The sequence below is a fragment of the Poecilia mexicana genome, unplaced genomic scaffold (assembly GCF_051168715.1).
Source record: "Poecilia mexicana isolate PSO_F unplaced genomic scaffold, ASM5116871v1 scaffold_2, whole genome shotgun sequence".
NCBI lineage: Eukaryota > Metazoa > Chordata > Actinopteri > Cyprinodontiformes > Poeciliidae > Poecilia > Poecilia mexicana.
The window spans coordinates 10,795,001-10,821,368 of record NW_028263371.1 but is presented as its reverse complement, the minus strand read 5'-3'; the positions used below and the strand labels follow the sequence as shown (position 1 = coordinate 10,821,368).

General features: G+C 39.2%; 1 protein-coding gene across 2 annotated transcripts in view; it reads right to left on the bottom strand.

The window, feature by feature from the left end:
• znf385b (zinc finger protein 385B) overlaps positions 1-26,368 on the bottom strand; it is a 63,443-nt gene that overhangs the window by 3,792 nt on the left and 33,283 nt on the right. For both annotated transcript variants that reach the window (XM_088010613.1, XM_088010621.1), the window contains exons 5-9: positions 7,450-7,586; positions 7,223-7,333; positions 2,342-2,513; positions 1,893-2,261; positions 675-859 (exon numbers count right to left, since the gene is read on the bottom strand). In XM_088010613.1, coding sequence (XP_087866739.1) covers positions 675-859; positions 1,893-2,261; positions 2,342-2,513; positions 7,223-7,333; positions 7,450-7,586 — 974 coding nt within the window. The remainder of the gene's footprint in view (positions 1-674; positions 860-1,892; positions 2,262-2,341; positions 2,514-7,222; positions 7,334-7,449; positions 7,587-26,368) is intronic.

The following is a 26,368-nucleotide window of genomic DNA, read 5'->3' as shown; positions in this document are numbered from 1 at the left end:
AGGACGAATGTGGGGTTCTGGTGGGGAAAAAAAAGGTTCCAGATTTCAAATTTAAAACACATCCCTGGAGGCCTGTAATTTATGTACAACTTTCTAAATAAACTGACTGTTTTTGCATATATATGATGCACATAAATTGAAGTATGATAAATATCAGCAACAGGCATAATCTTCTGCAGCAATGATGAAACAATTTCTCTAGATTTTATTTGAAATTGGATTTCTACTTTGGTTTCTGTCCAATTCAAAGCGTTTCACACACCAAAAACATACTAAATGGATGCAGTTCTCACTCTGACCACTAGATGGAGGCAAAGAGACGTTAGTAATACCAGTTGTATCAAAAAAGCATCAGCAGGCACTTCTGCTGCATTTTGACTGCAAGTAACCGAAGGAGATTCATATTAATGGTCTGAAAGGGTTTTGTTTGCCAAAATACTAAACAGAAAAACTGTCAGGAAAATTGGAAATTATATGAAGTATTGTATGTTTTTTTTCCCTCCATAATTAATCAGAAACAACCAAAAGCAAACACTGGGGGAGCAAAAGGTTGGGGAGAAATGAAAACATGTGGAAAGGATGAACTGACAAAGGGAAGTATTTGTCCTGGAGTTGCCTGAAAAGAATAAAATAAATAAAAAACAGAGATCAAGAGGCATTTGAGCTTCGCTGACCTGTTTGAGTTGGATCTCAGAGTTGACGTGGACGTCACAGATCTGGCAGTGGAAGGTTTTGTTCTGCAGGCCGGAGCCCTTCAGGGCTGAGCTGCTGCCGTTCTTCAGTTTGGCCCCTGGTCGAGGGTAAGCTTTGATCGGCCCCGCGCCGCTGCGCGCCTCCAGCATTGTTTTGTGCTTTGAACCTTAGATGCATAAATAAACATTACGGGAGGCATAAAACATCGAGTCAAAAAGACTCGAAGGTAGAAGAGTCTCAGAGCTTCGGCTTAAGACGCGTCTCCACCCCCCGAGTCAGGATGAAATTAGAAAAAGGGTTTTTAAATATTCAGAGCGTATTTCCTGGAGTAATTTACAAAAGTAGCTGAACTTGTAAGAATTGTTAATCCTAAAAAAAAAAAATTCAGTCAACATGGTTTTAGATATTCTTCCTGTTCTCAGCTTCTTTTAGCACGTGGTTTGTTTGCTCACTTTTTTACTGTTAGTACAATAAACTTTTTTTTCTTCATGTTTTATAGTGACAGAACAATAGAAAGTTGTGTTAAGAGGAAGGATAAATTATAAAATGCTTTCTGAAAACTGTGGTGTGCATTTGTGACTTAATTTCAGAGTGAATCCACAGGCGAAAGCTTAAGAAGTTTGTCATAGAGCAAAAATACTGAAGGAAAATCTGTTGGGCTGTTAGTGAAGACTGAGGTGGACGATCACCACATCAAAATGTTGGTTAATGTTTTATTTATTATGGTTCAACAGCAGCAGATCTCTAATGTATTGTGATGCTAAGCGGTTCAACGATTTTTAAACCGACAACAGTATTTTAAAGTCCAGCATACTGTAATCATATTTTAGAATGTCCCAGTCAAAGTCCAGACATAAATACAAAATTATTCCCATCTTTAAATGTTCAAAGCAAGTGGAGGCGTTCCCTGAAATATGTGTTTTAAACTATTTTTGCATTACTTTTGAAAGTCAAAAATTGAAAATATTACTAAGTGGTGTACTTATGTAAGACTAGCCAATCAGAGTAGCATAAAGGTTAGAGGTTAAATACGCAAAGGCTTCGATAAAAAATGTTTCACTCACATTGCTGGATTTTGTGTTTTAAGTGTGGGTTAATGAGAGAAATATTGACTCATTTTTACTCCAAAGTGAAACCAAACATGCAAAAGCACCAAAAACCATAAATAAATATGAAGTTTCATTAATTATTTTCCTTACCTGCATTATGAGCCTCCAGCTGAGACAGCGAGTTGACGGCGACTTTACACAGAGAGCAGTACAGCAGCTTCTTCGCCTTCTCCTCCTCGGACTCCGCAGAGAGAGGAGCATCCTGGGAGGATGAGGAGGCGGTCTGCGGGGCAGCGGGCGCGGGGTAGGGGGCGAATGCAGACGGGGGGCAAGACTTTGAAGAGGAGGAGGATGAGGAAGACGAAGAGAGGCCGGGGGCCGGAAGCGCGGAGGGTGGGCTGGACGGCGGAGGTTCACTGCCAGCTCTACTGGCGGAGGGAGAGGAGGAGAGAGGGGAGGTGGAGGACGGGAGGCCCGGCTTGACGGAGGACAGGGAGTCTGGGGGGATGGAGAACAGTTCTGCAGAGAGGATGACAGGGAGGAAGAGTTAGAAAATAAAAAGTTTGAGATCAGCAATCTGTCTGGGGGATAAACTCCACCTGTGCCCTGACTGCTGCCGCTGCTAGCAGGGAGCGGATGGGCCGGACCAGCAGGACCGCAGCTGTTCCCGTTGGTCTCTGGTGTGACTGACAGCTTGGCTTTGGCCTTGTTCTCCTGAGACTTCAGCTTCTTGGCATGACGGCTGCCTCTGTAATGAGCTTCCGCCTGCGACTGAAAACATACAAATAACAAGGAGTTGAGCGTTATTTCTGCTTTGACTCGGCTTTCCTCCTGTTGTTCAGCTCTCACTCCCGTTTCTTGTCTCGTCACTCTCTGCTTCGTTTCTTCATTTCATTTGCAGCACATCTGCACAAAGCACTCCTTTACGTTTACAGAGCAGAAACTGGCAGACAGTTTCAGAGCTGAGGCCACTTCGCTTGCAAAATAAAGGCAGTAGAATAAAAAATATGATCTGCCCGTATGCTTCTCTACTGAAAAACATGACATGTAATTACAGTGCTGCACTGTTGATTGAACATCTTTGCAAAGATGTTTCCTAACTCTCTGCAGCTCCTGCAAATATGGAAGCTAGTCCAAATCTGCAGAAAATTCAACATATTTTTATTCTTTAAAATTAACTACTGTGACTATAGAACAGTTTATTGTCAATAAAAAAACACAAATGTGCAACACTCTCTTATTTTATTCTAAACTTATGTTATTCCTTGTCTTTTATGTCTGTGGGAGTATATATTTAAAATAAATAAAGATATTTATTATATATTTGAATAAACTTTAGGACCTCCCTGTCCACTCAGGTCTTTTCTTGTTGCTGAAATGTGTTATACAAATACTTGAATTCAAGTTTTTTGGGGGGAGGACAGCTTGTTGCTACAATGTTCCATTTGCATAATTTGTGTTTTCATACTTAAAAAATAAGCAGATTTGGCTCCGTGTAATTCTTTATTCACCACATAATCTATTCAGTTTTAAGGAGTTTCTGCCTCCACATTTTCTCTGTCCTCCTCCCCATGACCCAGAAATACATGCCAGTAAAATATCTTCCTAAAAAGTAATAAAAGATGACGGAGGAAGGAGCAAGAGAGAGAGAGAGAAAGGGAGAAAGAGAGAGAGAGAGAGAGAGAGAGAGAGAGAGAGAGAGAGAGCAAAAGAAAGAGAGAGTAAGAGAGAGAGAGAGAAAGAGCTGCAGGAGATGTGAGTAATATTAAGTCTTCCATTGTGGAAGAACTTTTGAGATTCAATCCCCGGTCATACATTTTTGTAGATAAATAAATTTGAATAAATTTCATCTTCTAAACAGCTTTGACCATACCCTGACAAAAAAGATAAATAAATAAAGACAGCAGTCAGTTCTAATAGTAGGATTGTTGTGACAGCTGCTTCACATGTCATATCTAATTGACGTCACTTTAAAGTGATGAATTAGACTGGAGGATGTCTCATTTTGTGAAATGTTGTCATCTTGCTGTCTCTGCTCCAATATGTAAGCCCAAAACTAAGACAAGCGGAGATAGAGAACTTTAAGCATTAAGTCATTTTTTCTTGACTTAAAAACATAAAATTATACTTCTTAGGTTTGTTTAAGTTTGTTGACAGTCCAAATATCAGTTTCAAACCAGAAAACCTACAGATTTTAGACGCTTAGACAAAATAAAATGAGAAACAGCAGCTTCTCCATTGTTTCTGAAGGAGATAAACAGGTTAAATAAAGTCAGGCAGATAAAGAGGATTTTCTGACCAAAAGATTGTGACATGTTGTTGCTACGACAGAGAAAAGATTGTTTTGTTAACAAAAAAAAAGCTTTGTAATATGGTGAATGAATGTTTGACTTCTTAGCAGAGACAGAACAAGCACAAGCGTTTTCTTTCCACAGAGATCCTATCTGTCAAATTTCTGTCAAAAAGGTGAGATGGACAGATTTCTCTTCATCGCTCACCCTTTGTGTTGGAAATGTTTTGCCCCATATATTTAAAAACCTAATGGAAATGACAAGTTAATATGCTCTGTATGGTTTTAAACCACAAAAAGTCCCTCATTTATGAGACAAATTAAGGATATTTAACTACAACTGCAATCTAATTGTAAATCAGTATTTTAAATTATGTTCCAATATTTCAGCTTGAAGGGAATTTTTGAGAGCCAAACACAATTTGTCAGAAAATGAACTGTTGATGGATTTATAGTGAATATATGTAGAATAGTGAGACTTTCAGCTGTTTCCATTCACTGCTCTTCTGTTTGTATTTTTTTTTAATAACATAACTTTCAGGCTCTTTAAGTGCTTTTAAATTTTCAGGTAGTGAGCCGGTTTGCTTGGTCTCCAAACTACAGCTCTCTTTCTATCTTTCTCCTCTTGATTGGACGAGTTAATCTACGAATCCTTATCACATGAGTCCACACTAAAGCAGCTTTTACTCTCTTTGTAACAAGCAGTTATTGTGTGAAGTGCTGATGTTCAGTTCAGGTGTCGCATTATTTTACATTTACATTTTACACTTATACGTCTCATTTTCGGATATGGAAATGAACTATTGCTTGGAGAGTAAAAAACTTGTCCTTTATCCAAAGCCTGGAAGAAGGATTAGTGAAAAAACCATGACATATGACCTTTAAGGATTTTTACTTTGACATTATGCGTCTCCTTTCTGCTGCCGCTTCCATCGAACCCAGAGGTTTTGCATTCTTTCTAATTAGACACTAGAGGGCGCACACACACAGGTAGAAAAAAAAAAGACTGTTAATTCTTTAAACGTCCCATGTTAATTTGCTGCGTTTGCTTCAGTGCACATTTTAAGTGTGTTAATATGTGATCTCAGGCACAGAGGGTCAAGTCTCCACACAGAGCAGGTTATTTTTGCAGCAGGACCAAAGCTCAAGCCATAAATCTCAGGAACACAAGCATAATTAATTTAGTTCTTATTAACGGCATCCAACCACATACCCCGGCCAGTACAACGAATCCGCATTTTAGCTGCCTTTGCCGTCTAACTGGGTCTGCATAGCAGGTGTAGCATGGGAAGCACATTAGCAATGGCATCAAAGCAGCTGGAAGATTTCAGGCACAGCACTAAATAAGGCTTAACGGGGATACTGACCCTCTCAAAGCATTATCCCCATTACAATGCACATACAAAACCCAAGGCCCGGCTCCTGGAAGCAGAGGCTTCCGGTGAGGGTTACAGGGCCCTACCAAACACAGCTGTCGACACCGGGCCGAAAAATCGAACACACGCCCAGACCGATGAGGTAAGAAGAAAAATCTGTTGAACAGAGCGAGGTCCATCAGAGCATCAGGCGTACGGAACAATGAGTTTCTAAATCTAGTTTAGAGTCTCTGATTGTCCTTGTTCAAGACGCGTGCTCTCTGTTATAAAAACAGGCTCCCAAAGAAAGAAGCTTTCTGCAACAACATCTTGCCAGTTTCTTTCAAAGAAAATGGATGGATGGATGGATGTTGCTTCACAAACTTGGTGCTTAAAACTTTCCCAAAACTTTATCTCAGATGTGTCTGTTGTGCTCCTTGCTCTTCACAATGCTGGCTTTCAATTACAGACAGATGGACTGTATTTACAAAATAGAAGTCGTTTGGTTGAAATTGACTTTATTTCAGAGATAAAGTGTGGAGAAGACAAGCGCGCACATCACACTTTCAACATTTCCTGCACTACTTTATGTCATCTAAAAGTGACAGGAAACAGGAAAATCAAAACTCTCCATGTAACCACTTTTCAGAAAGTGTCTGTGTTTTAATAGAGGTTTTCCTGTCTGCAGTAGGAGTGCTGTGTTGCTCACCATGACTCCACTCTTGTTGCCTTCATGGCCGATCCAGCTTGTTACGCAGCTTGTTAGAATGAGTTAATGCTCCTTGTTTACTCCCTCCTTATCAGCAGTAATTCCTCTATTCATGTTCGCTCATGAATAATTTTACCGGCTCGTGGATTAGTCATGTTTGATGGACGTGTCGGTAATGAGGCAGCTCATTAAGCTCTCAGCAGTCATGAAATCGCTCAGTGTCATTTACACAGCGCTGTGTTAATACAGTGCAGAGGAGTGCCTCTTACACCTGATTATACACACAGGAAGCATCTTGAAACAAACCCAGAGGAGCGCTTCTTCTGCGGTACGTTCATTTCTCGAGCGCGTTTTAAAATAAATGTCCATATTTACAGTCGAAACCAGAAGTTTACATACACAGATGCACCTTTTTTTTTCTTTTTTTTTTTTTGCCTCGCTGTCAGAAATTAAATCAGACCAAACTTGTCTTGTTTAAGCCAGTTAGAATGACTAAAATCACTTCGATTTCCACAATGATTAACATCCCTTTAAAGCTGCAGGAGGTAACTTTTATAAAACTGTATTTTTTACATATTAGCTAAAACTGTTAGTATGTCATCACAGCAGAATTTGAGACGGATAATATGTGAGAAAAAAAATCAAGCTCCTCTGGCTCCTCTTAATCCCCATTTACAGAAATACATGAAGAGTGTCTTAGAGCCAGAGGGGGGGAGAGATCTTAAAGACATTTCCTGAGTTAAAACAGGAAAGAACAACTGCTGCATACATTTATTTCCAATAGGTTAAGTTACCAATTACAACAAATTTATCAGAAAATCCTAAAATCCTTATGCCAAAGTCCTGACTTTAATCTGAAAATTGGATTAAATTACACAAATGGTTAATTAGCTCCCCAGTGCTTTATCTCACTGTTTGTGAAACAAAAGACTCTAAAACCACACGGTTGGTCTCAAGTATCTAATGGTTCTCAGATAAAATACATATCAGGTATTTCAGCTTGGGTATGAGATGCTTGTTCAATGCAGAGGTAAGTAGCAACTAGTTACATTTACTTCAGTAACTTTTTGAACTTACTTCTGCAAGGCAAACACGCAGACGACCATCACACATCAAACAAACTCACGTCAGAGTTGAACCTCAGTTGGCAAACGCTGCAGGAGATGACCTGTTTCTTCTTGGGCACCATGGTAACACCAAAGGTGTGACTGATGACAGCCTTCTGCACCGGATCCATCTGCTCCAAAACAAACAGAGGTCAGAGGTCAACAGCTGCAGAGGATTATCTGATGACAGCTCCTTTTATGTCAGTCAGACTGGACAGCTGCAACAATAAAATCAGCGTCCGTGCACCGTGTTGAAGTTTGGGAAGAGTCCGACTGGCGACGTCGTCTCCATGGGAAACGGCAGGAATGGTTTCATCATCACCGAGGGGCCGGTGGCGCCAATCAGACCCGGCAACGCCCCGCCCACTCCACCGCTCCCACTTCCTGGAAACAAAGATGTTGAAATAGAAGTTTAAAAAATAAAAATATTTAACATATTTTCAGAATACAATGCATTTTGTAGTTAAGTTTGTTTTATCAATGGAAAAGTTAACCTTAGGAAATGCCCACAAATTTCCAAGATTTTTCCCTCAATTTTTTGTTGGAGTCGTTCTTTTTTTTCGGTGAATTTTCTCAGGTGTGCCTTTCTTTCTGCACACATGCTCCTTATTTGGTAAATAACCTGTAAGACTGGAATTGCGAATGTGTGCCATGTTGGATGTAGCTACCAATGAGGCTGCCAGTTTTTTATTTTTTTTTTTACTTCTACCTCCAAATTGATTTACTGCCAGGTCTGATTCCAAATACTTAAACCAAAGCTGTATCATTTAAGTGCCAGGTATTTTGAAGAGGATAAATTTAGTGAATTTAAATAGCCCTCTTATATTTATACTGACCACTCAACGCGCCCAACACCAGATCCGCATTCATTCAGTCACACTCATATTTACACATACCCAGATTGGTAAGCTACTTGGGGTTAGGTGCCTTGACATGTGGCAGCACGAAGCTGGAATCAAATCATAGTTTTTAGATTTCAAGAGGATTACTTGACCCACTGAGCCACAGTCATCCGTCATTTGAAGAGTCATTTACAGTCCCAGTACATCATTCATGTTCGACAGGTGAATGTGTCGCAGTGCTTTGGGTTTTGGCTGGTTTCCATCCATAGTGCAATTTTTAAGAGCTATTTATTACAGCTGTTCTAACCCTAAATTAAACAAGGAAATTCCCTGAAATTGGAAAAGTCAGAGGGCAGAAATCAGTTTAGTATCCCAGGACAGAAAATGGGGGGAAAGTGGTTGGTATCAACTATTAAACATCCCTTCTGCTGGTTTGTGTCTCATAAAACTAGTGCTACACATACAGTAGTATTGCACATTAGCCAGAATGTCACTCTATTTTTAGAGTCAGCTTGCCAGTAACAATTCGTGAATCCCAATGGCTTTGTGGCTTCCAAGTAGAATGTGCTAAATTCGGGTGTTAAGTCAAGCCTGAATCCAGCCTCTCTGACAAATCAAAGCTTTCTTTACTTTAAACATACGCATCGATCTTGAAGTCTAGACTCTGACTTGAAGATTTTTTTACACCTTCTGGACATTTGAGCACAACGTATTAACCTGGAAACGGCTTGAATTGTTCTGTACGGAGTCACCGATTGACCCAACAGTTATGTTTCAGCCTTTCCATACAGCGTTGTGCGTTTGCCATGTGGTATTTTTGTCGTACTTAAAGGAGTGGCTGCCTACTTGAGCAAAACATGGAGCAGAAGCTGAAGTGCGAATCCTTCTGCAACCCTCCTAATGTGAGTAGGTGTTGCATACAGAGTGCGTTGAGGAGTATGTATCTGATAAGAGATAAGTGTGCTTCTTCTATCCGCTACAATCGCGGCCTGTAGAAGCCCTGCAGAGAAATCTTTCATAACAACGGGGCGTGGGTGGAAGCACGGAGGAAAACTGAATCAGTCCTGACACTGAGTGGGAGGAGGAGGAATATAAATATTGAATTTTGAATTTATTAGGTACAATCTTCCGACTTAGGTAAACATATCAAATAAAATTTTAAATACATTATTAAACAAAAAAATGACAACCTTTTTCCGTTTATTATATATTTGTTATATCTCTCTAATATATACATTATTTGTACACCACATTTAATCTAAATTAAAAGATATATGACCTATTTACCTTTAAAAAGTCTTTGTAAAAACTCTAATTTTAATCCACGGACAATCTAATGCTGTAAAATATAACTAACATGGAAATACCATTGCATGACCTCAATAAGGGATAAAACAATTTACTGGTTTTATCTCTTTACATGTTTGCCATGATAAAATTACAACAATCAAACATAGTAGTTCTGACTCTTTGCTAGCATTTGGCCATTTGGCAAGATCAGAGGGAAAATGTAAACCGCCAGAAATAATCAAGGTTTAAGTCTGACCCATCTGAATTTTATTAATTTTATTTATTTCCTTGTATACAAGTAATCCAACTGGAAATATGAGGCATTAAACTTTCATCGATATCATCGATGTAACAGAGGAGACGTGACGTAAACGTGAGTAAAATGCTGAAAAACACAACTAGCACAAATAAAATCGCAATAATAGTAATATTTGTCATCATAATCATCACCATAACCTTGATAATTCAAAACTGTATCCCTAAGAACAAACTGCCTTTAGCACCTAGTATTTGTCGTAACAAATGTTATGGAGGCCATAAAAATGAATTACAGTTCAATACTATTCAGATGCTGTGATAATAAACTGATAATTACTTGTAATGTCATCTGAATAACAAAATCAAAATTATCTCTGTTATTTCTAACAATATAACTTCGCCAACCACAGTCTCATAAAGCATATCGAGTGCTTCATAGATCATAAAGAATAACTAAAGAGCAATTATAAGCTTCAAAAATGAACACTATTACTGTCAGTTCTATTTTACTTCGTTTGATCAAAGCACAAACTTAAATTCTCACAATGCATACCTACCACCACAGTTTTAAGTTATGATATATGACGATTAATAAGTAGCAATACAACAAATTTTAAAGGTGATCTAACTGAACAGGCTTGTTTTATATTTTTTCCTAGAGCCTCTGGATTAAATTTGTGCGAAGCTGTTGCTGTGGTTCGTAGTTTGTCCTCATACAGCAGATCAGTGAGTCATTGTCTGCGTTTATGATAATAACCATTTGCTTCAGAAAAAACATGAGTCAACACAATGTTGTAATAAAACACACACAACCTGTCACTCAATTATTTCAGATGGTCGGCTGGATCAGATGAGATTATTCATGGTAGTAAATACAGATTAGCTTCTATTTTTGTCGGTGTAGTTTTTGTGCCAGCCTGGCTAACCTGCCAAGAAGAAATCATTTTTATAGAACCCCATTGAAAAGCAACCAGGAACTTAGAGTATTATGCTATACTGGGAGTATACATTACTGGAAGTGGTTTTGGAGTGGATGAAGATCTATTTAGTAGCCGTCAGCAATTTGTGAAAGTCGTCATGTTTGGACATTACTTGTGGTGTCCCCCAGGGGGCGGTGTTGAGACCAAAACTGTTAATCCTGTACACAAATTATATATGTAAGGTTTCAAAAGTGTAAAAAAAAAGAAGTTTGTTTTGTTGGCAGATGATACAAATAGATGTTGTACAGGTGAGAGCCTACAGCAGCTTTTACATGAAATCATACCAGAAATGAACAAACCACAAAAATGGTTTGATAAACGCAAACTGTTCTTAAATCTGGAGAAAATTAAGTTGATGTGATTCTGAAGTTATTAAGGAAATATAGATGTAGAAGTTACAATATATGGGGTAAAAGTTGAATTTGAATATTAAATTGACTTTCCGGTTGTGATAACTAATTACAAAATCTGCTGGACATTAAAAAGGTTCAGAGTAAATTATCTAGAAGCATATTCCTAGTAAAGCAAAACATTTTCTAAATAATTAAGCACCGTAGCGGCCCTGAAGGTGGATTCTCAACAGAGCAGGAATCATGCCAGTCGGCTGCAAACTCCACTTTGCAATGAGCCTCCAAACTTCCTTCTTTTCTTGAAAATCACCTTTAGAAACCCATTAACTTCCAGCTCTTCGCCTTACATTAGTTCTGACTTTTGAACTAATGTAAAAGTCGCAGTGAAAACCTCTTTAAGAACCCCTCAACGTTTCTCAGTGCCAACTTACACCATTTCAAGGACCCCATGGTACTATTTTTGCCTCCTTTAATGCCCTTTAAGCCTTTAAAACTCCATACCAGGAGCAGTTTTACTACCGTCTCACATCCATCAACACCACATTCACCAGCATTAGATTGAATTCTCCACTTTACAGAATAAATTTATGCCCCACAACACCTTTTTACTCCTTGTAACACATTTACTCCTCACTATTACCACATTCTGTGTATTGTCTGCAGAAGTAGAGGCTAGTTTCCACTGGGTGTGATCATGATGAATAGCATGGTGACAGAGTCGTCTTAATTTTGTCCTTCTGTCCTCTGAGATCTGGTTACAAACCACATGTACACAGAGCCGAGCGCACACCGTGACCCTTCTCCCTTACAGAAAGTTTCTGTTCCAAGAAGCTGCTATAAATACCAACGTACACATTTAATGTGTCTTCACTTAAAAAGCGGTCTGCAAAACCAGCCAGCAACAAAGAAAGGAGCCAGTCCGCTTTATCTGAAGCTGACGGTGTTTGGCCACAAGATCTGTTAATGATTGCTTTTGTTAGCTTTTGTTCTTTCGGAACCTTTAAATAGCTCCTTTGGATCCAGAACCGGAGCATTTTGTCCCAAATAGTGGATGGATGTGGTGCAGAGTCTGACTAAAATAGAGCTGGGGATGAAGGAACAAGCAGAACTGTCACAATACCATGAAGGAAACTAGTCCACACTTCAAGCTTTCATTTCTGGTTAGTTACATTTGATCTGTCAAAAAATAGAGATTTGTTTGAAAGAAAGAAATAAAATTAGGATATAACTGAACATGTAGATGTTTAATACCAATTTTACCAATATAGAAAATGCTGATAACATTTTTCTTCAAAATATATTTTAAAAAATATTATTTTTTTAGTCAGGAATAAGTTAGGACACCCTAAAATTTTCTCCTCACTTAAAATGCCACATATACGTGTAGAACAAGGTGCGCATGAATTATGAGAACATGGCAGCTTGTCATGTAAGAGGTGGTCAGCTCTGTTTGCACCTCAGGTATTCAGTTTGCTGAGCCCCTGACTGCTAAAGTGAGAGTGAACACCGAGGGAGGACAAGAAGAGCCGAAACGGTTCACGAGTTCGGGACGTTCGAAACAACCGTTAACATGAACAGGTCTGGGAGTCGGAGGACGTTCACCCTGAGAGCTGAGATGCTAACAGAAGTCTCCATAAAATGTCAACAGGGATCATTTTCTCTGGAAGAAAAACAAAGAGGTCGCTCTGTCAGAGGAATCGAGACAAAGATCGGAAATTCTGCAAAAAGCAAATAAAACGTGAAAGAACCCAACACTGACTGCGAAGCGCAGAACTAGAAGTGTGACGGTTTGGAGATGCTAAACCATCTCCAAAGAGGAAAAGACTGATTCCGATCTTTTCCTCTTTAGTGCCTTCCCGTGTCCTACTGGTCAGATAGCACTTTCCTCATTCGGTTGTTCGCAACGAATGAAGTCAAAGTAGAACCGGACCAGAAGACAAGATAGTGACACAACATGACCAGTAAATCCGCCATGAACCGGTATAGTCAAAGGCCAGCTCTTTATCCGTATGAACTGTTGTTGGGTGACTTCAAATAAGCTACGCCAGAAACCCATCAATGCAATTTCTAAAACATTTCATGCGACAGTAAAACATGAAATTAAGAGAAAAATATCTAATCAAGTTGAAAGTAGGTCTCTGGAAAACAAGATTTTTTTTTAAAATGGCAAAGTTTTATGAGAAGAAATTCAAACCTGGGCTTAAAAATAAAAATAATTGATGTTCCATTAAAAATCTTACTTTTTTTTTTTTACATCAAAATGCCCGGAAACAAAAGAAGAATGCTAATTTCCTCCTTTTGATGTCAAACTCCAATGTGTTCAGCAGACAGGTGCAAAGAAAATTTGCCTTACTCAAAAGTCTTAAGATAAACTATTTTTAAAAAGTTAATAGATTAATCATTTTGAGCTTAACTGCTTACTCTGAATAATCTCTGATGCCCAGTCTGTTACAGAGGAAATGCAAGACAACTATTCATATTCGCACTCCTACATAAGGCTAATTTAGACTCTCCATCTTACCAAACATATTTTGTAACTGCTGGAGGAAACCCAAGAACCAAGAGAAAATTCAGGCAAGCACAAGCAGAACGACAACGTCGCCGACAACTCAGCCACTGCCTTTGTGCCAGTTTCGGGTTTCGTAAATCACCTTTCTGGTATTTTTAATTTAATAAACCTAAATGTGTTTCAGGTGGTCACAGGATGTGCTGTTTTCAGAAGCACTGGAGTAACTTTGCATCACCCATGGCAACAGTAAAGAAGCTCAGTTAGCGTCTTGTATTTCAACATGTCTGAACTGATGCATTTGGGTACTTTAGCTTTTGTTTTGCAAGCTGTAGCATTTATTTAGAGAAACAAATATAAAGGCCATCACTAATACATTTAAGTGCAGATGTTGCATCACTTAAGGATGATCTGATTGAATAACTGGGCTTGAACTGGACTGATGCCGTAGTGAGACGATATAGTTCCTGTTTTCCCTTCCGCCTGTCACAAAGCAGTCAGGCTGGTGATTTAGGTCAGACGTGGAAAAGACAAAAAAGTGTTTAATGCAGCCATTCTATTCTACAAAAAACAAATCTAAATTTTATATCCAAGACATTATCTGTCAGCAAAGATCAAATGAAGCCCTGCATCTTTGGCTGGATTCTTGTAAAACCGACCCTTTCTGCAGTTTATCCACTTTTATACGATCGGTTTCCTCCCTGATGCGTCCTTCCTTGACATCCACAGCTGCTGAGATTCAACGACCAATAAACTGATTCCGATCTTTTCCTCTTTAGTGCCTTCCCGTGTCCTACTGGTCAGATAGCACTTTCCTCGGGCCGCTGTAGAGAGGAAACCGCTATCTGCTTGATTTATTATTCTGGCTTGGGCCAGAGTCCTCTCTGGCATTCACACCTCTCTGGCTCACACACACACACACACACACACACACACACACACACAGGCATATTTACACCTGCGTGGCTCGACGTGGAAGTGCGCATGAAGGAAAAATGTCCTGCTGCGATGTGCTGCACTGCAAGTGGCAGACTGGAGCTCCTGAAAGCGATCCGACCTGGACGGCTCGGGGTCCAGAGGGTTTTGTTACTAAGAAATGGCTGACATCTCATGCAGCCCCAAGGTTTATAAATCAACATGGGCGTCCTGAGTTTCCAGCAGCTCGTGTGGTTACAGCGGGAGTACAACTGGGTAGTCACAGCATCTTGTGCGTTTAAAACACGTCCAACACTTTCACACACGAAATTACTTTAGAATGAAAACCGATTCATTTAAATGAGCTAATTTGGATACTTTAGGCTCCAGTTCATAGCAGGAATTCAGCCAGAATGTGAAGCGTCTTGGCTGCGTCTAGCGCACTCCTGTGTTTACCACTTGCTTTTAGCATGCATGAAACTCCAGTGATTAGATCACGATGGTGGTGGCAGCATGTCTTGGTCCTGGGTGCTGCCTGGAGGAACCAGGTGGCAGCAGAAGTTGAAAAGGAGACAACAGAAGGCAAATCTAAACGTTTCAATACTAGAGTCAGATATAAACATAAAACAAGATGTAATTTAATTTAATGTACCACAGAACATCATTATATCTGAAGATTGATGCTGAATTTGTACAGGTAGGACTTGAATGAACAAAATTATTTATGATTTAAGAATTGCGTGCGGCTTCATAGAAGCAAGTCTCCCAGTCTGGTCAAAGTGGTAGTTAATTTCACTCCCGGCCACCATGCACAGAGAGCAACCAAATTTTACTTGTCAATCACATTTAGATCGATTTTGTGATAACAAACGATGGGTAATTTTAAAGATTTGAAGTTTGTTGTCACCACTGGTTTAATCCTGAGCTTTTTGTGCTCTGAAGCTTCGAAGATCAAGCCACCGCTGTTTCGGTGGATCTTCATCACAAAAAGATGTAGTTTCTGCGATAAACTACACCTGGTTCATTGCAGCTTTATTTATTTTCTGTGCCTCTTTCCTCTGAACTCCCCCCCCACTATGAAAGTTTGATTTTGCTGCAGTGCTTCCCTTCCACTGTCACCAAATGATTGCTTGCTCAGCAGGAGGGATTGCTGCAAACTTATGAATCAGTGCAATCACCTGGACTCCCTTCAGATGATAAGGTTTTGCTAATTAATGTTAAATTATCAAGTTAGCTTGAGCATATTGTGTTTTATTTTGAAAATACAATACGAAATTAAATTAAATGACATGTAACTGGACCAGAGTCTGACAATTTAATTAGATTAGAATGAACTAAGTTGATCTTGATACAATATAATATGCTTATAGGCATAAATGTAGCATTAATTTGTCTTGTAAAGCACCCAGAGATGCATTTAGTTGTGATTTGCTGTTGTGCAGCTAAACTGGATTTCACTGAACAGATTTTTCACTTCACTATTGGCAAACTTTGTAATCTCTGCATATAATATTTCATATTTTAAACGTGATATTTAAAATATACCATTCCCCTTTTAACAAGAAGAAAGCTGCAGCAAAATCAAATATTTTAAATATGAAATATTTTAAATGTGTAAACACATCTGTGTGTCCGTTGTTCACATATGTTCCCAAACAGATGGAATAGATCGGGCAACAGAAACGTCTAAAGGCCAACAGCTGCCATCTGATAGGGATATATTAAAAACTGTACATCTTTCCTAATTTAAGCAAGACTTTGTTAAAATATGTGCAGGCAATGCTACCTCATAGACTAAGGTTAAATTGTGAAAGTTTATAATAAATCATCTAGAATTGCTTTGTAGTAACGAGCTCAAATGTCGGAGCAGTACTAAACTATAAAATTCAGGATGAGCAATATTTCACTGCACTAAATAATGTGCAAAACAAATAGCATGAGCCAGAGTAATCAGTTTCTCGTAATACCGTTTTTGGAAACTCATTTGACTCGGATTCATGAATAAATTCACCTAACACGATTTCTGCTAACCCAGTTTTCTGGAGAGCAGCAATTCCGACTGTATTAGGCGCAATTATACCGTCGTTTCTACACCGATTTAAGCGTCGCCACGTATTTAACCAACAGAGAGTAAAGAAGCAGCATCTGGTGCTGCTAATCAGACTGTAAAGTGATTTGAACGGATGGAGCTAAAGCGAAGCAAACACACACAGACGGCAGAGGCGTACAGACGCTGAGGATGAGGAGAAGGTCTGTGATGACGACGATGATTTTCAGATTAAATTAAAAGATCCTACCTGAACCAGAAGGTTTTTTTTTTATCTGTTATCTTGATCTGGGGTTTAAAAAAATACCTTTAAACTTCTTTCTTTACTTTGTAGGTCTGTATGGATCTACTGTGCTCTGCTCTGCCCTGTGACACAGCTGTCATACTTACCAAAGAACAGCAAAACACACCCACAGCTCACACCGTGTGTGTGTGTATAAAAGGGAGAGAGAGAGAGAGAGAGAGAGAGAGAGAGAACATATCAAGTGACTGGAGCAAGAGTGGCATGTGTCACCGCTATCTGAGCCCTCGAACCTTTAATGTCAGGTGTGTGTCTCTGTGAATCTGTGTGTGCGTGCGTGCGTGTGTGTGTGTGTGTGTGTGTGTGTTACTTCTTAATCCCCGCTGCCGCTTCCTCCAGCGAGAAGAAATTCAATCCCCGGGGAACGAGAGTCAGAGAGAGAGAGAAAAGACAACCACACACACTACTTACAGATTATACAAGAGGATTAAAGATTAAATTACCCGGCCGCAGACGCTGCTGTGCATGTGATGAGATCAGAAAGCAGTTGTTGTTGGTTCACGGGTTTCCTGTTACAGTGTTTGCGTGTGTATACGTGTTGTATTGCTGATGTTGTCTGTACCTGCCTCCCTTTAAATAAAAAAAGAAAAAAAAGAAAAGAAAAGAAAAACAGTTGTGCTATCAAATATTTAAGTTAAAGGTAATTGGATAGCTCCAGGTGAGGTTAGGAGGTCATTTTATGGTGGCTAAGCCTCCACAAGATTAATCTGGTTCTATTAATGTGTTTATGTCACATGTGTCAAAGTCAAAGCTCCGGGCCAAATCCGACCAGCCGTAGCTTTTTACGTGGCCGTCTAGACTCCAGACGCCGAATTACACAAATCGGTCCCTCTGGTTTTTCATGGTTTTGCGATTGCAGAAATCCATGCAACATTAACAGATCCTTGCATTTCTTTTGTGCGAATGCATAATTGTGAGTTTATTGCACTTTTTTTTTCCTTCGCAAAAATGGTCAAAAACAATTGTTTCTTCTATTTATTACCCCTGCTACACTGCTGCCTCAGCCTTACTCCATCTCAAGTTATAGTCCATAATCAATACGGCAAAAAACAAAACGTTGCATTTATCCTCTTACAAAAAACATAAACGTTGTAAGATGCATTTCAATTATTTATGATTTCCCAAAAACATTTTTTTTTTTTAAATCACAAAACCAATCGCAAAATCCTGGAGGGACGGATCAATGTGAAAAGATGTTCAGTATTTTTCAGAATAACTTTTTGAATGCAGAGATATATTTATTATTATTTTAACAGTTTGTTAATGAGTTGTATCAATGCCTTCTACCACACCATGCGAAAACATTTGTGATCTTGATGCGGTCCAAAATGAAAATGAGTTTGACACCCCAGGTTTATATGAAGGAATATATTCTGTTTCTTGTAGAGCATTTCAATTAACATTAATGTGTTAATTTCAACTAATGCATTTAATAGATTTTAATTAGTTAAAAATGTAAAAAAAAAAAAAAAAAGTATTAATTTTTTAGCATACTAAAGTCCAGAAGCAGAACCATTGTATTGTGTTTCTGGTACGCCTTTAAATCAGACGCACAAGCGACATCCGCAAACAGCAATGGAAGACGAAGCTGCTTCTCTCGCCGCACTGGGGACCAAGATTTGCTTCACAAAAATTCTGATGGGACGCTGGAAGAGACAGTCTCTGTGGGAACGTTGTGCTGAAAGGACTTGGCTTATTACTGAAGCAGTTCAAGCGTAAAATAGCATCTCAACGCAAAACATGTCGCAGCAGCACAGATGTCCCCAATGCTAATATGAAAGTCCGCAGTTCTCATCTTGAAAGAAGTATTTTAAGTTACCTGAATGATCAGGAGTTCCTGAAACTCAATCTGATGGCTGAAAAAAATTAAAAAAAATCTTTTATGTCTATTTTTTGATATGTCTATTTTTTTTCAGTAACATTTGTGCAAGTACATTTTGAGAAGAGCTATCTATGGTGCAATGGCCAGTGCAAGGCAGAGGCTCCAGCATCTTCCCATCCCCCCCAAACTGAAAACAGCACAAAGAGCCTATGATTAATTCATGGTTAACAGCTATGGGTTGTTTAGAAGCTCTGTCAGGAGAATACCGCTCCTCTCTAATAAATATCACAGCAGCACAGTTTAAGGTTTGCAAAGTTTAGCTGTGAACACTCGGGGCAATGATCCCGCAGAAAACAACCATAAACTTGTTCTGCTAGGCAGCAGAAACCGATAAAAGTGACTTTTTTAAACAAAAGGACCGTGTGGTTTTAGGGAACAGAAGCCAATTTTGTGCTGCTTCACAACTGTTGGACCGCAGGACCAACACCAACATGCTTCTGATGCCTCCTTGGTGCCACGCACCTGATTTACATTAATGGGTCTTCAGCAAATTCGTTTCAGCAAAGCACTAAGTGCTGAGAAATGAACTCATCTGAAGCATGCAAGCCTTTGGGGGAACAGGGTTTTGCACCACAACCGTAATGTGATAAACACACATCTCAGATCTGTTCACAGACCCCTTAAATGTTCTTTCACACACTACTGAAAAATAAACTGTGATGCGTTCACCTTTGTGAATGATTTTAAAGGAAGTGTGACCAATTTCAGTGTACTTTCTATTGACCTCTGGCACAAAGCGTGATTTATCTTCCATCCCATCTGAAGCAAACAAAATGTGTGTCAAAATCTAAAATAGGAAGTGTAATTTTGCTTACAGTGATGCAAAGAAAAGATATAAGGTCGATACAAGAAAGATTGTTTACATGTAAGCTATATGTGATTTACACATGAAAGCTTTATCCTCCCTAATATTGAGTCGGACATAGTGGCCACAGATTTTAAATTGATCACAAAACATCTTTATTAGGTGAACTTTTGTTTGAGACAATAAATCTTCCATAAGTAGTTAATGTCAAGGAGACATTTCCCTTTTTAATTTTTTTAAAAGAACAGACAAGAACGCCCATACTTCCTCAACTGACTGCTTTACGGAGGAGCAACGGGTTCAACTCCAATTGCCCCCGGGGTGACGAAGCTTAATCATCCTATTTTTAAAGGTGGAGCTCAGCCGCTCTACGTGTGAAGCTAATTTCAGCCATTTGAGTCCAAGATCTTGTTGCTTTGGTCTTCATCCATATTTTTCTCCTGATCGGAGATGTTCATGTCACGCTACATCTTACAATAACTGTTTCCACTGTTATTGTGCAATTGCTATGATTGCACAATATAATTGTGCACAATATAATTATAATTGCACAATTTCACATTTTGAGAATAAATTCGCTTCACGCAAACAATTTTGAAAAGACTCTCCTTTTTTTAATAAGTTTTGGCGCTAGGATGAGGTGGATTTTTGTCCGTATCAAAATTGGTTTATTTTGCAAACGTGCAAAGGAAACATTTTTTCTCATCACACGATCGTCAACCAGATGTTGCCACTGGCTCAAACTATGAGGAAGAAGATGACAGGAAGTAGTTGTAGGATCACGGCGTGGCATGTTTTTTAGTCACATCGCAGGAACAAACTTGTTCACGTGTGATTTTAGTTGTGTCTTTCATTTAAAGGAAACACCGCAGTTGCAAATTTATGTTGTTTTTTTTTACATTAGCGGAATATTGACAAAGTTTTGTGCAGGAAAGTTTTGTAAAGGAAACTCAGCTAATGGTTTTAATCAAGACACAGGAACTCTTCTTCTTGAGATAATGACAGACTCCTGACCCAGAAGGAAAAGTTCAATTCACATCGCACATTTTGCCTCTAAATGCAATTTTCAATCATTGTTACTTATTTTCAAGAGGAATCAGAATCAGCTAATGTCTGTATTAGCAGGTCGGCACTTTATGAAACTGGATATTCAAAATCTGTCTTAGAGCCTCTAAGACCGATTTTCTGTAATATCAAAATACCTATCTTCCAGACTATAGAGCGCACCTTATTATAAGCCACAGTTTACTTGCAGCAGCTCAAAATGTAGGGAAAAAGTAACGGCTTATAGTCCGAAAAATATGTATAGATATATACATAATCCATACATAAAAAAAACATAACCCTGCTTTGTTTGTGTCACATTCACCTGCCATAAAAATGCAAAGTAAAAGATGCAAAGGAACAAAAAATGAGGAAAAATGTGATGTAATACGGCTAATGATGCATGTCCACTTCTGGGCAGTAAGAGACTTAAAAAACAAACATCTAGGTGCAATTCAAACCTCATGACCTCACTGGGGGGCGGGGTGGGGAACTAAATATGAAAAACAGGACACGCTCAGGAAGCACAGCTTGCCTGACTAACATTAACCTAATAAGCCTCTAAAGTCTCTGTCTCAGATCTGGAAGAGAGAGATGAATCACTAAATCTGTGGCAACTTTTATAGCTAGGAGACGGTGGAGACAGTACGGCTGCAGTCTGAGCTCTTTCTACAGACTCAACTTCAAATTGGGACGTGACTGAAATCCAGTTCACTCGTCTTCCTCCATTGTTAATAAGAAAGAAAGTTGGAGCTTAATATCTCCCCTGCTTTCTCCACTGATGTCACCAAAAAAAATTCAAACTGGACCCATCTGTGACCTGTATCACTTTCACCATCCTCCAGCTGCTGAAAGCCGCTTCAGACGAAACCTGGAACCAGACCAGACATTAATCCACCAGTGATCCTGATGGAGGAGAGCCAGTCGAACTACCTTCATTTGCCTCTTAAGCATTCCTTATGCAGGGAGAGCGAGCGGCGGCGTCTCGCAGAAAGAGGGGCGGATTTGCTGATAGCAGCATTAGACATCACTGTGCATTATTATTATTATTACGCAGGGAAACACAGATTAGCATAACAAGCCTGTGTGTTTCTAAGTAGGTCACATTCAGATCCTTCTTCATCCAAAAAGAACACACACATGCACAAGCATCCAGCGGACCGATCAGGCAGATTAAAGCAGACGGGAGCCCTCCTGTCTGAGACTCGGTGCAAACCAGTGGAGACGCACAGAGGCACTGAAAAATACAAATGTTTTTGTTTGTTTGTGACGTTGAAAGTTGGAAAGCCAACCTTCTGTTTGTGTTGAAAGGCTCCAATGTAATTTTATGTTCTCAGGGGGTCATCGCAGTTCACATCTAAGACAAACCGATTTCAATCTCATCCGTTTAGAAAGTTTGTTCCTGACATTCTCTGGGTTTTGAAAAAAAGAATAAAATCTAATCGCTGAATAACATCTGTGTTGCTAACAGTTTCAACTCACCTGCCACTGAGACTGTGGCAGCTTACAAGACAAAAGGCATTTGCCCACGAGATAAATAGTCGCTGGAAAATATTCACACATTTTGAACTTTTTTTTCACTTTTTGTTGAGCTGTATTCACAAACATCGGCGTAGATAATTAAATAATTATGCAAAAAAGAACTGAAGAGGAAGATAAAAGAAAAGCTTCCTCCCGACGTGAAGCTGCCGTAACCAGGTGTGACAGTGAAGGTGTCGTTTCCACGGCGATGTGCACTGCTGGTTTTCAGCCATAAGGTTTTGCATTCAAGGGGTTTAATCTTCATTTTTCCTGACCAGATCATCTTTTTTTCACATGTTCATAAAACTAAATGTTAAACTCTGGTTACATTGTGAACTTAATAAAAAGAAAAAGAAAACAAGGTCATCTGAGGATGCCCTCAACAGCAAAACGAGTCCCATTCTTCTTTCTATTGATAAATAGCATCCATTAGTCCGTTTAACTTCCCTTTGGGATCAATAAAGTATATCTGAAACTGATCTGGACTGAATTAATAATCAAAGAGAAAGAGAAACTGGTTGGATGAGGTATAAAAACTTTGTGCCAGTGACAAACAGTTCTCATTGCCTTGGCTAAAGATGGTATTTGTCATACTTTGACAAGAGCTGGATAGTTTGAAATCTCTAAAATCTTGAATAAAAGAGCTTTGTGTGTATATTTTTAAGCAGAAGCAAAAATCTAAAGGAAGAAAAACCACATTTAACCACTTACCGATGAAAGTCTTTCTTGTGTTTTGGAAATTTGATGCAGAGTGAATATTAAACACGTTCCAGTATTACTATCAGTTGCAGAAACTAAACCTCTATCTTAAAATGTGCGTGCATTCAGAATGTTTGTCATCGTGACATGTGGGAAGTGCTCATCATTTTCTTATTGAAGAAGACATCCAGGTGTGTGTTTGTGGTTTTTAAAAAGCACCTGGAACTCTTCATTTTGAGTCAAACTACGATTTTAGACACAAAGCAGCTTTTTCACTGCACTGTTCAAATCTGCAGCAAAATAAGATTAACATGTTAACTTTACCTGAACTGTAGGCAGGTGCATTTATGATTAAACAACTTTTGTTGTGTCCATGAATCCTTCCTATCAGACCAACAAACAGATGCAGCATTCTGAATCAAACATGACATGTTAAATGTGCTACAGGGGCAGAAACATGTCAAAGCAAAGAAAGTCTAACACAGTAGCTCTTGAGGAGTTTGTGTGTCATTTAGAAACACACTTTGGGGAAAATAAAGGCCAGTTTCTGCAACTATGTAAATAAATTGGACTTATCAGCTGTAGAGCTGCACCTAAAATTCTACGATCGCCAGAAAAAAATAGATTTATAGGTAAACCAAAAAATATTACAACAGAGCAAAAAGGAAAAAAAAGTTGTTGTTTTTTTGTCTAGTTTATTGTGCAAATATTTTTAATACACTTAAAACAAGACAAAAGTAACTCACAAGTAACTTTGCAGCAAGATATAGGAGCTTATTTTAAGACAATAATTCCTTAATATTTATAGAAAATCAATAGATCACCTATAAGAAGATACTTTTCCCATTTTGTAAGTGAAATAAAATTTTTTTTTTCTTTTATCAATTTCATTAAACAATTTATTTAAACAAGCCCCTATATTTTAATGAAAAGTTACTGGCAAGTTAGTTTTGTCTCATTTAAAACATACTGAGATATTTGCATTAGAAACGAGACCAAAAATACTATTTTTGCAGTGAAGCATTTTTATTCAAATTCAGCACCAAATCCAACTCAGACCAACAACCGCAGTCTCAAAAAGATTTAATCCCTCTGAAGAGAGTTTAGCAAGAGAGAGAGCACATTTACAAATCAGATGTGGCCGCATGGCGCACCTGACGCAGCCAATCAGGGGGCTTGCTATCATTTTCTTTTCCAAAATGTGTTTTCAATTGTTAAAGAAATGAGTCAAAATGTACCCAAAAAGGTGAGGATTCGCATGAAGCTGTCTGCAGTAAAATTAGAGGAGATTACAAAAGCAGCAAAAATGCTCAATTTGAAATTCCACAAATTTAATGCGTTTGACTTCACAGTAATTTCAAGACATACTAGCAGATGAAACGGCTGCGATTTATTTCTATATATACCATACCATACCATACCATACCAACTTTATTTATAAAGCACTTTAAAACAACCACAGTTGATACAAAGTGCTGCCATGGGGCACTGCTGAGACAGATTAAATAAAACCTGAGAGAAAGTGGGCCAAGGGAATCCACAGCGTGTGCTTTGGTGTGTCCCATGAATGCACATGTTGCACTGCGATGATGAGAAGCAGTGTGTGGGTAATCACAGCCGTCACGCTATCCATAATGAGAGGAATTTCATGGAGACGGGCTGGAAGTGAACCACAGAATGAGGACTGAATGCAGATCTTTTTCAGCGAAAGGTAAAGGGAAAGACTCTGGTGGAAATATGACTGTAGAGATTCCAAGGCATTTCTTCTTTTGGTCTTTGCATTCCTGGAAATCCGTCTTCTCTGAGCAAGTCTCGTTTCCAGGTCAAGCGCACGCAGTGGGATCATCACAGGGGAGGGGGAAAGCGAAGCGTGGAACGCTGCACAGTGTGTTGCAATGTTTGCAGCAGGGATTTGATGAAGGCAGTTTTTTATTTACAGTTGTCTAACCTGAAATTCAACCTCTACTGTGTCGATATCTTAAAAAAAAATAGAAATAACTGACCTGGAACAGAAACGTAAACATTTCAAGTAAGAAGAAATGTTTACGTTTCTTAGTTTAACTGGCTTTGATTGAATAGTTCAGATCATGCTGGAATTTACCTTGAAAAAAAAAAGAAACTAACATTATAAGAAAAACTAGCTTTTAATGGAAAATCTGATAACATGACGTTGCCACTTAGGCTGCCGTCAGAAGCGGTTTTCTTCACTTGTCACTACAACTTTTCTTCAAACAGCCAACCAGAAAACATTGGAGATTATTTCAGCTTTCTACTGGGTTTATGTCAAGATTTTGACCCGAACATTATAATTTGTACTTACATGCACAAACAACGGTGACAGAAAACGGCAATCTGGTGTTTTTTTTATTTGTATAGAAAGATCCTAAAATCCTCATGTTTAAGAATGTCTCAGTTTTTACAAGATTCAACAGTTTCAACAGGTGAATTGATTCCATGATTTAACAGTGGATCTAAGTTCAAAGTTCACATCGGGGTTATGGCCTCTGGGGCGAGCAAATGTCAACCCTCCTTCGGAAAGCAACGCTGACAAACCCGACACACCACCTGTCTGCACACACAGCGAAAGAAATGCTCGAGCCAGACGGAGACAGGAAAAATAACCACCGTGGAGCAGAAAGAGAAAATAAACCCAGGAAGAATTTCCTACCTCGACTCTGGAAACTACTCCACATCACGGACAGTCAGGCAGCTGTCTCACCTCCTCCAGCGCCTCCACCTCCTGCCTCTTTGCTCTTTCATCTGCTCCCACGGTAACTAAAACCCATCGACGAGAGGACCCAAAACAAACAGCGGAGGCTCGTCGTCTGACTGCTGGAGCGTGTGGATGTGGGGACACGCGTGTGGGAGGGCAGAAGAGGGCGAGCGACGGACAACCGCGGAGAGACAGCGCGAGTCTACAGCGAATCGCTGAGGTGATGCTGTGCAGGGTGAGCAGTGATGACAGCCCCCCTTTGTCTCAATGGAAATCCCTGTTTCTCCCTCCCTCTGTGTCTGCGCGCTCTGCTGCTTCACAGCATCACGATTTGGAAAGAAGAAGAAAAAAAAAACGGAAAAGGGAAAATAAGCAACCAGTGGGCTGTTTCAGATTTAAAAAAAAAAAAACACGATTAAGGTACTTTGTAAGTGTTTAATTCAGAATCACAGTTAGTCCCAAAAGAAAATGAAATGTAACTCAGACTATCCGAGTTTTCTCAAAGTTTTTGTAGATTGTGATGGCTGTGGGTAGGAAGGATCTGCTGCTGTAGCAGTCAGTATTACAGTGATTCTGAGGAAGCCTCTGGCTGGAGATACTTTGCTGTTGTACGTTTTCCACAATCTTCTTCATTTTATGTTAAATTATTTTATGGTCAGTCATCTCCAGCTGTTTCTGAACAATCCCCAGAACAGAACCAGCCTTCTTCATCAGCTTGTTGGGCTACTTTAAATCACTGGCAGAAGAGATTACACCTTTCCCAACATCTGAAGACCTGAAGCATCTTCCTGCAAACCTGGAAGGATCCAAGCATCCGGCTCTGTCTCTTATTGTGGACGACAGTCTGTTGTCCAGGGCAGAAGTGAGACATTTAAACTCTTCCTGCACCTTCTGAAATCTACAATCATCTCCATTTTCACTTGTCTTTATTTTTTGTTTGTCTGCTTAATTAGTTTCTTGGTTTGTTTTGCCCCACTTTGGTCCAACAAACACAGTTTTAAATCTGTTTCACT